At 45.8% G+C, this 12,602-nt stretch overlaps 1 protein-coding gene across 1 annotated transcript; it reads right to left on the bottom strand.

Annotated features, from left to right (window-relative positions):
* Window positions 1-465: 465 nt before the first annotated feature.
* Window positions 466-2,110, bottom strand: LOC110713713 (wall-associated receptor kinase 5-like). Its single transcript, XM_021892163.1, has 3 exons — window positions 1,341-2,110; window positions 846-1,247; window positions 466-698 (listed from the first exon to the last, which is right to left on the bottom strand). Exons 1-3 carry the CDS (start codon window positions 1,771-1,773, stop codon window positions 646-648), a joined length of 888 nt encoding a protein of 295 aa, XP_021747855.1. The 5' UTR covers window positions 1,774-2,110; the 3' UTR covers window positions 466-645.
* Between the last annotated feature and the right edge of the window lie 10,492 nt (window positions 2,111-12,602).

Below are 12,602 nucleotides of genomic sequence, written 5' to 3'. Positions count from 1 at the left end.
TCCAATCTGTCTGATTAATATATGCTAGTGCTGGCCCCTTTTGATGCCTGTTGCTTCTGGACGTGTCAAACGGAATTGTTTAGTCGAATCCTAATCTGTTTTTTTTATTTTTTTTAGCTACTCAGGCTGGTTTTATATAAGTGTTTTAGCCAAGTCCATATCAAATATCGATTAACATTTAGCAAGGTCTGTGGGATTCAGATCAGATCCGGGCAGGTTCGTGTCAAGGCCTCGGAGGAGGGGCTCAATTTTATTTTATTTTTTTCACCCCAATGTGTCTGTTTAAATAACGTAATATGCTAGTTCTTGCACATTGTCAGTCCGTCCATCAAATCATAAATGAGACATGTTCTGCATCCCATCTGGTGTCAGTAGATTAAAATCCCAATATTGAACGATAGATAATTAATGAATGAACATGGAGGAGTCAACAGTTAGTGACATATATACACAGAGAACAACACATTGGAGAAACTGTTATATTTATTTGCATTTTCATATATTACAATTACCTGTCTTAATAAAACAAAAACAAACAAAAACATTGCAAAATCTAAAGAAGTTAAAGAGTACAAAAAGAAAGGGAAGAGAACACTGGTGTTTGATCTGGTTCTTTTGTCTGTCATTTTGCTGTGATCTTGTATTTTACAGCGAAATCGCTAGCAGGAGAAGCAAAACAGAATAGAAGATCAAGGTTCCTGTAAAAGCAGCCAAAGATGACAATTTAGAAAAAGTCAAATCCTAATTATTATACACTAACTATATAATTAGACAAAAAGAAATAAAAAGAATAGGAAGCATGTGTTTTACTTGCATCAAGAGAAATCTTTATGAAAAATGATTACCTTTGATCCAAGGAGCATTCCTTAGCCCAGAATTCCAAGAATTTTGAAAGTAACAATCAGTAGAAGTGTTCACTCCACTTGGACAATTACACACAAAAGTGTTGTAAATTCCGGTGTAAGCACAAGCCCCGTTACTCTTCTCACAGTTGCTACAATAGACCGGGTAGTCGTTCTTCACGTTGAACTTGTACTTCAATGCTACCCCGTACTTCCATACTTCTGGATTCGCTTCCTGATCTTCAAAGCTGTAAATCGCGGTGTATGCCTTACACTGTGCCTTCTGTAGGTTCATCTCGAAGGCAGGCCCCAGATCCACAGGTGCGTACACGCAGCATGTGTTGATCGGGACGTTCAGCTGACTGATAGGCTGGCAGGAGTAGAGCGAGCTGCAGAGAGGGGTACCTACTCGCAGTGATGAAATATGTTTAGAGTAATAATTTTGTACAAGTATTATAATGGAAAGCTAGAACACTTTGAACTGATATATTACTGTACCTGCATTATCACACTGAGGGACATTCGAAGTGTTTCCATTGATAGCGCCTTTATATATAGGGGATGAATCCAGTGAGCAGTCCAGTAGTGCGAAGACACTGCTGTCGTCAAAAGAGAATGGGGCATCCCAATCAAGGCTGAACCCTTTGCTAGGCTGAGTACAGAAACAGGTGGACATAGTTGGGTCAGAGACATAGAGTACCTGTTTGTTATAGTCGATGTTGGTGACCGGGTATGAGCCAGTGTGGGTGATGAAGGAAAGTTGTCTTTGGTTGCATGTAACATGTTTAGTGAACCTAGGGTCACCACACCCCGGACCACCCCCGAAGGGGTAACGTAGGGGGATGTCACCGCAGAAGCGTTGGCATACTTGGGAGTGGACGAGGGGGACGAGGAGGAGGAGGAGGAATAGAGGGAGGTGGTTTAGGTTCATGGTTAAGAAATGAAGGTGTGAATGGGAAGTGTTGGTTGATTAGTGTGAGGGTGGTTTTTGTATTGGAAAGTGTGAGGCAAGTGAAGTAAGGAAAGAGCAATGTGGAGAGTTTTTTTTTTTCAATGGGAAGGAATTGGATTCACCTTTGATAGTATTAGTATGTGGTAGATGCCGTCTTTCTCTCTGTTTCCATGCTTCTAACTGCCTTTTTCTACCTCTTTACTAGCCGACTAAAATGAGGAATTTAATGCTTTTAGTGTTTCACAAGTCACCATTATCCTATTGTGTAATTTTTTTTGTTTAGTACTTGGTATATTTTTTAGCAAGTACTTTTAAGGTTATAACAATTGACTGTTTGAGTCATGAGATGCCACAATCCCGAGAAGATGTGTGAAAAGGCATGACCAAATCACACTTCTATCCCTAGAAGATGGAATACTGGTAGGCAAAGAAAGATGGCGGAGAATGAGAGTAAGGGAACCCTCCTTCCGATTTTAAGAGATCTTGATATCGATTCTCATCATCCTTCCTTGTGGCTCTCTAAACACTAAATCAAAAAATGGTGTATTAGATCGAAATCTTGCAGAAATCAACCTGGTATGGACTAGTAAACAAGTCTCCATGAAATTCAGGGGAAAAGGGTAGAAAAAAATAATAAAAAACTTAACCTTCAAAGTGCCCTTAATGAAGATTGATCTCACAAATTTTAGGTTGTATGATGCGACCCTTACCATTAGACGAGGTATTAGTTTTAGGCCTATCAAAATAGAGAATTGGACTTCGAGCTGTAGCAAGAATAATTTCCATTATGCACCAAATACAAGTCATACAAGATGGTGGTTCTAATTTTTGAGTTAGGGGAAGCAAACTAATTAATCCTTGAAATTCCTCAAACAAAGTTAAGGGGTATTTATGTAAAATGCATTCTAGTGGCAATAGCTGCGCTCTTGGTCCACGGCCATGGTCCATTTGTATTGCTTTACTTTGGGGATTGGATTTTGGGCACAATGTAGTTACTTCCAGAGTTCCATATTGGAAAGTTCTTTTCTGCCAGTAACATATTCTATTGCTTTCGGTTAATCTAAATATTCAAGAAGAAATTCCAATTCTAAAAATTAAAATTTCTTTAGATCCTTAGATGAGAAAAGTCACATACCCTAGTCAGTAATCAGTATTCCGTATTAGACAACTATTATCATACCTTAATGTTGATTTTTGATTCCTTGTGATGTAGGGAAATCCCGTTTTGTAACATATAATAGACGATGAATTAGATGATGTATATAATGAATTTAAATGTAACTAAATAAAATCTCATGTTTGTGCTCGTATAGTAATTTCATTATAACTATCAATCATTTTATTGATTTTATGAATTCACTCTATGATTTCTATTGGGTTAGTGTAGTCCGAATTTCATAACCCAATTTATTTCATCTCAAGTATTGTAGAAAACCCTACTTCATTGAGATTTTGATGAGAATTGTGGAATAATCTAAAAAAGGGTGATGGGAGGTGTTTCGGGGTTTTCTGATGTCCTGCGGGAGAGTTACAATTCCGAGACTGGAACCGGACGCCTGTACCTGCAAAATAACGGAGACTCCTGAGAGCTCCGCCTCCAACGGTCAAGTTAGTACCTGATTAAGGAGTAATTAATACGGAAATTAAAGTAATAAGACCTCTCTAGGTGAGAGTGTTTAATGTTGGTAATCTGCTTTGTTAGCGAGATTAGCCGGTTATTAGTGTTCCGTAATGTTTTTGTTCTTCTCTGTTCTCTTGATTTCTTGATTGCTTAATTAATGAGGATTAATTAAGTATTTATAGCCTTGAGAAGCGTGCCACTCCCTAGGTTTAGGGTAAACCTAGGGCTGACCGGGCCTCTAGACAGGATTGGGCTTGTTGGCCGGTTTTCCCATTTGGCATGGGTGGACACGTGGCGTGCCTCGATTGGTCCGTAGAGGACGTATCCGTGATTGACACGTGGCAGGCTCCTATTGGCCTTCGTGAAGGACACGTGGCGGAACCTGGTTGGTCCACTTGTCAGACGGTGATTGGTGGATAAAAATCCCCTAATCATTTGCCCCTCACAGGTGGCACGTGACTGGTCACGTGTCGCCTGTGACAGGTGTCGCACGGTGACAGGCGACGGCCTGCTACAGGTGTCACCTTGCAAACGGCCGAGAGATTTTCCCGCCCAAATTTTGAATTTGGAAGCGACCCTTCGCCTTCTCACTTTGCCTATATAAGGAAGTGCTGACTTCGGTCATTTTCACATTTGAGAACTTTGCGAGAACATTCGGACCCCTGAACTTGCTCTGACATTTCGGACCTTTTCTGCCTACCGCCTGTTCTGACAAGCCGACTGTACCGGATTTCCAGAACTTCATCAACCGTCACTCGTTCAGGTAACTCAGTTCTCTTACTCTTAATTTTCTTTTTATTTTTTGAAATGGCACAACGGAAGCACACGACACGACCTAAGTTAGTGATCAGCCGGTCACCGGGGACGGCTGAATCTAGGACTAGGAGTGCCGCCTGCCCTTTTCTGGACCCATCTTTGCCCTTTATACAAAGTCCGACTGTATCTGTGTCTATGCAGAACGTGATGGCCAGAACAAAAAAGACTGCTATGATATCAAACTCAGACGGCTCCTCCCAAAGGGTGCTCATTAGTGAAACATCTGACCAGGCGCCAGATGTAGAATTGAAACGAGGCGGCTGCCAAGCCGACAGTTCTGAGAGAGGGGCCAAGGTGGTCCCTTCCCATCTTACCGTTGACATGTCTAATTTTCCTCCTGCTCCTTCTAAGGGAGAGGAGGCGGGCCCCTCTGGGAGAGGGGAGGAGTCGTCCTCTTCGGACTCGTCAGAGGACGAGTCCGAGTCCAGCTCTTCTGGCCACAGTTCTCCAGGCTCAGAAGAAAGACATAGCCGCCTACAAGAGGCGAGACTTTCTCATGCAGTTGAGAAGGGGGACAATTGGGCGGAGCCGTCCGCCTCTTACAGAGAGGAAAACGCCCCCTACTACTGCATAGTACCCCGGGGCCGGATCGCAACCATGCAAGACAAAGTGGAGAGCTTTATTGCTAACCACAGAATGGGCCCGGAATTTTTACTGTTCGTGCCGGATCCAGAAGACACTGTCGTCTGGCCGGCTGGTACCAGCTATGATGACGGCTGCTTTGGCTGCTATGTGGCGGCCATCAAAGCTGGACTGCGCTTCCCATTACATCCGGCTGTTCAGCGGATTTTAGATGGGTATGATTTGGGGTTATGGCAGTTAGCCCCCAACTCTTGGGTAAACGTACTCGGCTATGTGGCCGGGTGCGAAATGTACGGGGTGGAGCCAAGCTTTGAGGCTTTCGCCCACATGAACTATCTCAGCCGGACCCCTAAGTCGGGAGGTACCGGCTGGTATCAATTAACAAGCCATAGGGGTTACCTCATGACGAGAGGTAAGGCGAACAAATGGAAGGATTGGCGGAACACCTTCCTTATCATTGAGGGTTCAGACACGGAGCTGAACCAACGTTTTAACAAGTGGAATAGGGATCCGCCTCTTCTCGCAGGCGGCCGCAGCATGCCGCCTGTTCCCCCAAAGGCTAAAAGAGAGATCCTAGACAAAGGACTCTTCAAAGTAGAGACTAGGGTGAACTCTACTTCAGGGGTACGAGAGCAAGTACCCCTACACTGCGTCCCGAGCTTCAAGTGGCTCTATGACGAGTACTTTTTGGCCGCCTGTGGCCTCAGCAGTCGGTGCTCTAGAGGTAGCCGGCCTGACAAATACTCTGTTTTTTTCACGCCTTGTTTACTTGGGATCTTTGCTAACTTTGCTGTTTATTTTTTGCAGCCGACGCCATGAGTAAAATAACAGCATCCAAGACTGCGGCGGCCATGTTGCGGGCCTCTCTCATGCAACAGTCTTGTGCCGACTCCCCCAACAAGGGGGCACCCTTGGTAGGCTTCGAAAACTCTTCCTCTTTTAGGAGTTGTCTTATGCATATACTAACTCTTTTTGTTTTCAGTCTGGCACTCCAAGAGCTTCTTCCTCGCAACAGCCGGACCCCAAGGCCCGGAGGACGACTGTTGCAAGCTCTCCTGGGTCTTCCAGGAAAACAGTGGCGGCTGAGAAGCAGCCGGCCCCTTCTTCTAAAACCCCGGCGGGGCCGCCTAGAAGTATGGACAATCACTTGTAAAAACTTTCACACTTGCTTCCTTCTTGACTAGGTCTAACTTGCTTTTTTTTACGCTTGATGCAGCCGGCCCTCAGGGGCTTGACTTAGTTGAGGTAGCCAAGTCCATGATCAAAGTAGTTCCTCCATCTGAAAGGGAGGCGGTCAGGGGTGCCGGCACCCTTGACCTTGATGGGATTTCAGGGGTCCTTGCTGAGGTATACTTAGCATATTTTTGAGTATTTGAGTTCCAGGACGCCTGTTATCTTTTTTGTTTGGAAACTGACGCCTGTTTTTTTTGTACTTAGGCCCTGCTCCGAGTTAACAGCCTTCGCAAGCCGATTGATCGGAAAAACAAAGAGGTAAAGGCCGCAAAAGCTATGGCCGCCTCCAACTGTGATAAGGCAATGTTTCAAATTGCCCAAAATGAAGTACTGACCATTGATATTCTTTATTATCAGGCGCAGGCTACCGCCGCTGTTCGGGCTCAGTTAGAGGCGGCCCAGAAGAAGAATGACGAGCTGGAGGCGACCGTCACAAATCTTAAGGCCGAGCTGAAACCTCTTCGCCAAAAAATGCACTCTTACGAAGCCATGGAGAAATCTTTGGCCAACGTAAAAGAACGCCTGGTGAGCCAAGAGAAGAGTCTTACCCAAGAGCTCTCGGAAAAGGCCGAGCAAGAGAAGAAAGAGCTCGTCCGGGAGATGGTGGAAGACTCCGCTCAAATCCAGCGCATGACCTGGGGCCGCCTGTTCCCCAATGCCGACTTTGCCTCATGGGAAAGAACGTACCGCCAGTGTTCGGAAACATATAATCAAGAGATCCTGGCGGCTGCTGAAGAAGAGGCGTTGGAAGGTACGTTGGAGGAGGAGGAAGAGCCGGTTGTGGCGCTTGTGCCACTTGGGGGTAAGGCATCAAAAGAGGGTGCAGCTAAAGCCGAGTCCAGCAAGAAGAGTGCTGACCAGGCGACAGCTGCTAATACTGAACTGCCCCCTTCTTAAGCTTAAAGTATATTTTTTTTTTCACGGCCTGCGTGCCGTTTGCTTTGTATTTACCCGGCCAGGGGGCCGGGGCTTTGAATATTTTGCTGGTCTTTAATGACCGGCTTATTTTTAATCAAATTTTTGTTTTGATTCAAATTTGTCTAAGTATTCCATATCTAATATCCCATTGTTCACTAGACCGACTGTTGTGTATGGCCGAACGTTGCAGACAGGTACAAATAGTAAGTACGCCGCCTATGCCCCTGGACGACTGGTTGTCTGTTTCCAGGATAGACGATCAGTCGGCCATTTATTCAATCGGTATTCGAACTATTTATTCAATCGGTCTGACCAAGTAAATAGTATTACCTAGTCGCCAAGGAATTCAGTAGGATAACAAGCGGCGGGTACCGGTTGTTTCCCTTTATTGCCAATGTTGGCTTTTAACTCGTAATTTGTTAACCTAGCAAGAGTAGTGGTTGAGAGCCCCTGTATTAAAAACAGGCGGACGACTCATACCTTTTAGGCTCCATACTAAGTTTGAGTGACTATTAAGTTAACATAGGAGTTACTTAGTCTTCGTCACAATCTAGATTGAGTAGTAGAGGTACCAGGCGGCGTAGGCCGGCTAGACCCCTTGATTCGCCAATGTTTGTTGGCTATTAACTCAATAGGTACCCCCTGCATTTATCCCAAGTAATACAGGCGGTCATCTGACTCAGATGTCAACTGCTACCACTGGTTTGGTTAGTGATAGAGTTATCCTTGTCTCAAAAACGGCTACGTGGTTGCCCTTGGGGACAGTCGTATAGGTGCCGTGTAGTTAGTTTATAGAACAATGTTCCACCCAAAAGGGAGCTGCTCTCTGCGACGAATTTCATCCGGAGAGATGCCGTCGGACGCTTGCTATGATGTTGGGACAGGTCGTATTAGTTTTGTAGATTTGATCAGGTGGCTTGGCGCCTGGTCTGATCATTCGGCCGGTGGCCTTGGTAAGTTCTTGGTGAACGTAGGTGCTAAGTAAAAGAAGGGTAGCCGCCTGTTAGGCACAGGCTCGGCCAGGCCCTAATCTTTTTAGCTAAGTATTGTGAGTAAAATACTCAATGGAGAGTAGCCGACTGTAAAGGAACAGACGGCATGCCCCTCTGAAGATAGAGTGAAAAACTCAATGGAGAGTAGCCGACTGTAAAGGTACAGACGGCATGCCCCTCTGAAGATAGAGTGAAAAAACTCAATGGAGAGTAGCCGACTGTAAAGGTACAGACGGCATGCCCCTCGTAATACAAAATTGAATAGTAAGTGCAAACTTTATTAAGTAGCTCTTTACTTTACATCATTCAGAAGAAATATTTTTTAAGGTTATCTACATTCCAAGTTCGAGGCAACGGTTGTCCGTCTGGTGTTTCCAGACGGTAGGTACCGTCCCTGACTTCCTCATAGATTCGGTAGGGTCCTTCCCAGTTGGGAGTTAGTTTTCCAGACTCATTAGCCCTACCAACTGCTTCCATTTTTCTAAGTACAAAGTCCCCTACTTTGAGTGGACGCCTGTGTACTTTTTTGTTGTATGATCTAGTCATTCTCAGGCGATAGATCTCATGGCGCAAAACAGCATTGCCCCTCTTTTCAGGGAGTGAGTCTAATGCCAGGCGCATGGCTTCCCAGTTTGCCTCTTCGTCATATAGCATTACTCGAAGAGTCGGCTCGTAGTGTTCTATTGGAAGAACAGCTTCCGCACCATAAGTTAGGAGGAATGGAGTTTCTCCAGTCGCCCCTTTTTCAGTCGTCCTAATGGCCCAGAGAACATGTGGTAGTTCATCCGCCCATAGGCCGCCTGCTCGTTCAATCTTTTTCTTGAGACCGTCTGAGATGATTTTATTAAAGGCTTCTACCTGGCCGTTTTCTTGTGGACGGCCGACAGATGCAAAGTAGTGTGCAATTCCTTGGTCTCCCAACCAGCTTTTGAGAACAGGCGTCTCAAATTGGGGACCATTATCAAAAACCATAGACATGGGAACCCCGAACCGAGTGATGACGTTTTTCCAAATGAATGAAATTACATCTTTCGTCTTGATTCCCTTTACAGCCTCTGCCTCTACCCATTTAGTGAAGTAGTCAACGGCAACAAGTATATACCTTCTGTCGCCTGTAGCAGGCGTATATGGACCCAGAATGTCCATGCCCCACTTAGCAAACGGTAGTGGGATGTGAATGGTAGTGAGGTCAGTAGCCGGACGGTGAATTAATTTGCCAAACCTTTGGCATTTGTCACATTTTTTCACCATCTCCATTGCATCTGCTTCCAAAGTAGGCCAAAAGTAGCCCTGCCGCCTTGCCCTTTGAGCAAGCATCCTACCACCTATATGAGAAGCACAGTAACCAGAGTGAAGATCATCTAGTATCTCTCGTCCCTTTTCAGGAGTAACACACTTTAAGAAGGGTTGAAGGTACCCCCTCTTGTGAAGTTCTCCCTGTATCATTTCAAAACAGGAGGCTCGTTTTTTCAGTGCTGCCGCCTGTTGAGGATCATCCGGCAGTGTACCGTTTGTCAGATATGCCCTGATTGAATCCATCCAGGTTGAGCTTCTGTCTAAGATTCCAATAGGGTTTTCCTCGATGCTTCTCTTCTCCATTACTTCCCAAAAAACAGTTCGAGGAGTATCGGAGGAGGCAGATGATGCTAATTTTGACAGTGCATCTGCCTGGTTGTTTTCTGATCTCGGCACTTGGATCAGATGGAAATCCTCAAGGGAGCCGACTGCTTGTCGGACCGCCTGTAAATACTTGATCATGGCCGGATGGGTTGCTTCGTATTCGCCATTGTACTGACTCACTATCAATTGTGAATCAGAACAGGCGTCTATTTTTCTTGCCCCTGCCGCCTTGCACATGCGGATCCCGGCTAGTAAAGCTTCATATTCTGCCTCATTGTTTGAAGCCTGAAAACTGAAGCGTAGAGCATACTCGAACCTGTCGCCCTCTGGAGATTGACATACGACGCCTGCTCCACAACCATTTGAAGTAGAGCTTCCGTCCGCATATACCTTCCAGACTTGGTCTGGAACTTGAGAGTCAGGAAGACGAGTCATCTCTACAATAAAGTCAGCAAAGGCTTGCCCCTTCACTGCTTTTCTAGGCTCGAAAGTAATTTCGAGGCTCTGTATTTCTATGGCCCATTTGATCATTCGTCCTGACGACTCCATGATGGTAAGGGGCCGCTTGATTGGTTGGTCGGTATACACGACGACTGCATGTGCCAAAAAGTAGGGCTTCAATTTTTTAACAGCCATGAAGAGTGCAAGACCAAATTTCTCCACTAGGGGATACCTCAACTCGGCATTTTTCAGTACGTGACTGACAAAGTAGACCGGGAGCTGACAGCCGTCCCTTTCAGCAAGGAGCACAGCGCTTAACGCATGATCAGAGACGGCCAGGTACATGTAGAGATCCTCTTTGGGCAAAGGGCTGACCAGCCTTGGCAAGGAATGCAAGTGAACTTTTAATTTCTGGAAGGCGGCCTAAGCATCCGGCCCCCATTCAAACCTTGCCTTTTTCTTAATTGCCTGGAAAAAGTATAGGCATTTGTCGCCTGATCGGCTTAGGAATCTCCCCAAGGCCGCTAGACAACCTGTTAACTTCTGAACCTCTCGGATGGTACGAGGCGACTGCATGTCAATGACCGCCTGCACCTTCTCAGGGTTCGCCTCTATTCCTCTCTGATTGATAAGGAATCCGAGAAATTTCCCAGACTCAACTCCAAATACACATTTCTTGGGATTGAGCATGACATGGTGCCGCCTGAGTGTGGCGAAAGTTTCTCGGAGGTCCGTCAGATGATCTTCTTGAAGTTTAGTCTTGACAATCATATCATCAATATATGCCTCGACGTTTCTCCCAATCTGATCAAAGAACACTGTGTTTATCATTCGTTGGAAGGTAGCCGGGGCATTCTTAAGACCAAACGGCATAACCGTGTAACAGTATAACCCCTGATCAGTGACGAAGGCCGTCTTCTCCTGATCCTTCTTCCATAAGGGAATTTGATGGAAACCAGAATAGGCGTCCATAAAACTCATCAAGGCATGGCCGGCTGTTGAGTCGACCAGGTTGTCAATTTTAGGCAGAGGGTAACTGTCTTTGGGGCACGCCTTGTTTAAGTCTGTGTAGTCTACACACATTCGCCAGGTGCCATTCGGCTTTTTAACAAGCACCACATTTGCAACCCAGTCTGGGAAGTAACATTGCCGAATGAACCCTGCATCAAGTAATTTTTTAACTTCGGCGGCTGCCGCCTGACTTCTTTCTTCGCCATGGTTCCGCTTCTTTTGCCGTACCGGCTTCTTTTTCGGATCCATAGCGAGTTTATGTACTGCCAGATCAGGGCTAATGCCTGGCATTTCATGGACTTCAAATGCAAAGATGTCCTTGTATTCTTTCAATAGGTTGTGAAAGTCGTCACCAAGGTTTCTCAGAGCAGTCGTCCCAACTTTGACTGTTCGGTCAGGACATGAGTCGTCTAAGATCAGGTCCGCATGCTCACCAGCCGGCTGAGGGCGGAACTCATCCGGCCGCTCCTCTGCCAATGATTGCTATTTTCTTTCTTTTCTTGCGGACTCTGTCTGGGACGCCTTTCTCTTTTTGTCGCCTGTTTCTTGAACAGGCGCACTCTCCTTGACATTGTCAAGGTCTGTTTTTTCTCCACTTAACCCAGTGGCCATAACAGTGGGCTTGACATCCGAGAGATAGCACTCTCGGGCCATCCTCTGATCTCCCCTTAGGGAGCCGACTGTTCCATTATCCCTTTCAAACTTAAGCAGCATAAGAGACGGGATTATAACAGCCTTGGAATTATTCAGGGTTGGTCGACCCAGAATCATGTTGTAGGCCGAGAGTTCCTCTACTACTAGGAACCGGACTATCATGTGTCGTCCTTCCCCTTTTTCGCCCAGGCGAATGGGTAAATCTACTCGTCCCAGTGGGTGGACGACTCCTCCTCCAAACCCTATTAAAGGGTGGGAGGCCGGATGTATGCAGTCCGTCTGATATTTCAGTTTCGACAGACATTTGCTGCTGATGAGATCTGAGGAGCTCCCGGTATCTATGAGGATTCGGCCAACTCTCTGGTTGGCCACTTTACATTCAATAACGAGAGGGTCGTCATGCGGCCCCCTTACCCCTCCTAGATCCTCTTCAGTGATGACAATCTCAGGAAATGTATATTTGGACGGCCGTTCTTGGTGAACGGAATTTACATCTAACCGCCTTATATTATCTTTGTTGCCCCTAATAGTGGGGCCGCCTCCTGAGAAGCCGCCTGCAATGGTGTAGACGACTGCATCATCTGTATCGGAACTGTCGGCCTGTTGATTCTTTTTGGCCGACAGCTTTTTTGAGGAAGTGTTCCCCGTAGATTTCTTGACATAAGTGTCAAGATCACCTTGCTCAGCCAAGCGGTCTAGGTACCGCATGAGACTGATGCAGTCATTGGTGTGATGACCAACGTCATCATGATAAGCACAGATTTTGTCTTGGTTCCGGTTGTTTGCAGAACCCTTCATGGGGACCGGCTTCTTAATTGAGAACCGTCCCTTTATTTCTTTTAGGATAAACTGGTTATCCTTGTTAAACACATACTTTGGGGAGTATGGTTTGAATTCTTTTTTCTTTTTCTGGGCCGGCT

The sequence above is a fragment of the Chenopodium quinoa genome, unplaced genomic scaffold (genome assembly GCF_001683475.1).
Source record: "Chenopodium quinoa cultivar QQ74 unplaced genomic scaffold, ASM168347v1, whole genome shotgun sequence".
Lineage (NCBI taxonomy): Eukaryota > Viridiplantae > Streptophyta > Magnoliopsida > Caryophyllales > Amaranthaceae > Chenopodium > Chenopodium quinoa.
The sequence above is the reverse complement of the archived record's forward strand: the minus strand, read 5'-3'. Positions and strand labels throughout refer to the sequence as shown.

Coding starts and splice junctions, on each gene's coding strand:
- LOC110713713 (XM_021892163.1), bottom strand. CDS start 1,773: ATGAACCTAAACCACCTCCCTCTATTCCTCCTCCTCCTCCTCGTCCCC. Junction 1,248..1,340: donor CCCTCAGTGTGATAATGCAG/GTACAGTAATAT, acceptor CACTGCGAGTAG/GTACCCCTCTCTGCAGCTCG. Junction 699..845: donor GAATGCTCCTTGGATCAAAG/GTAATCATTTTT, acceptor CTGCTTTTACAG/GAACCTTGATCTTCTATTCT.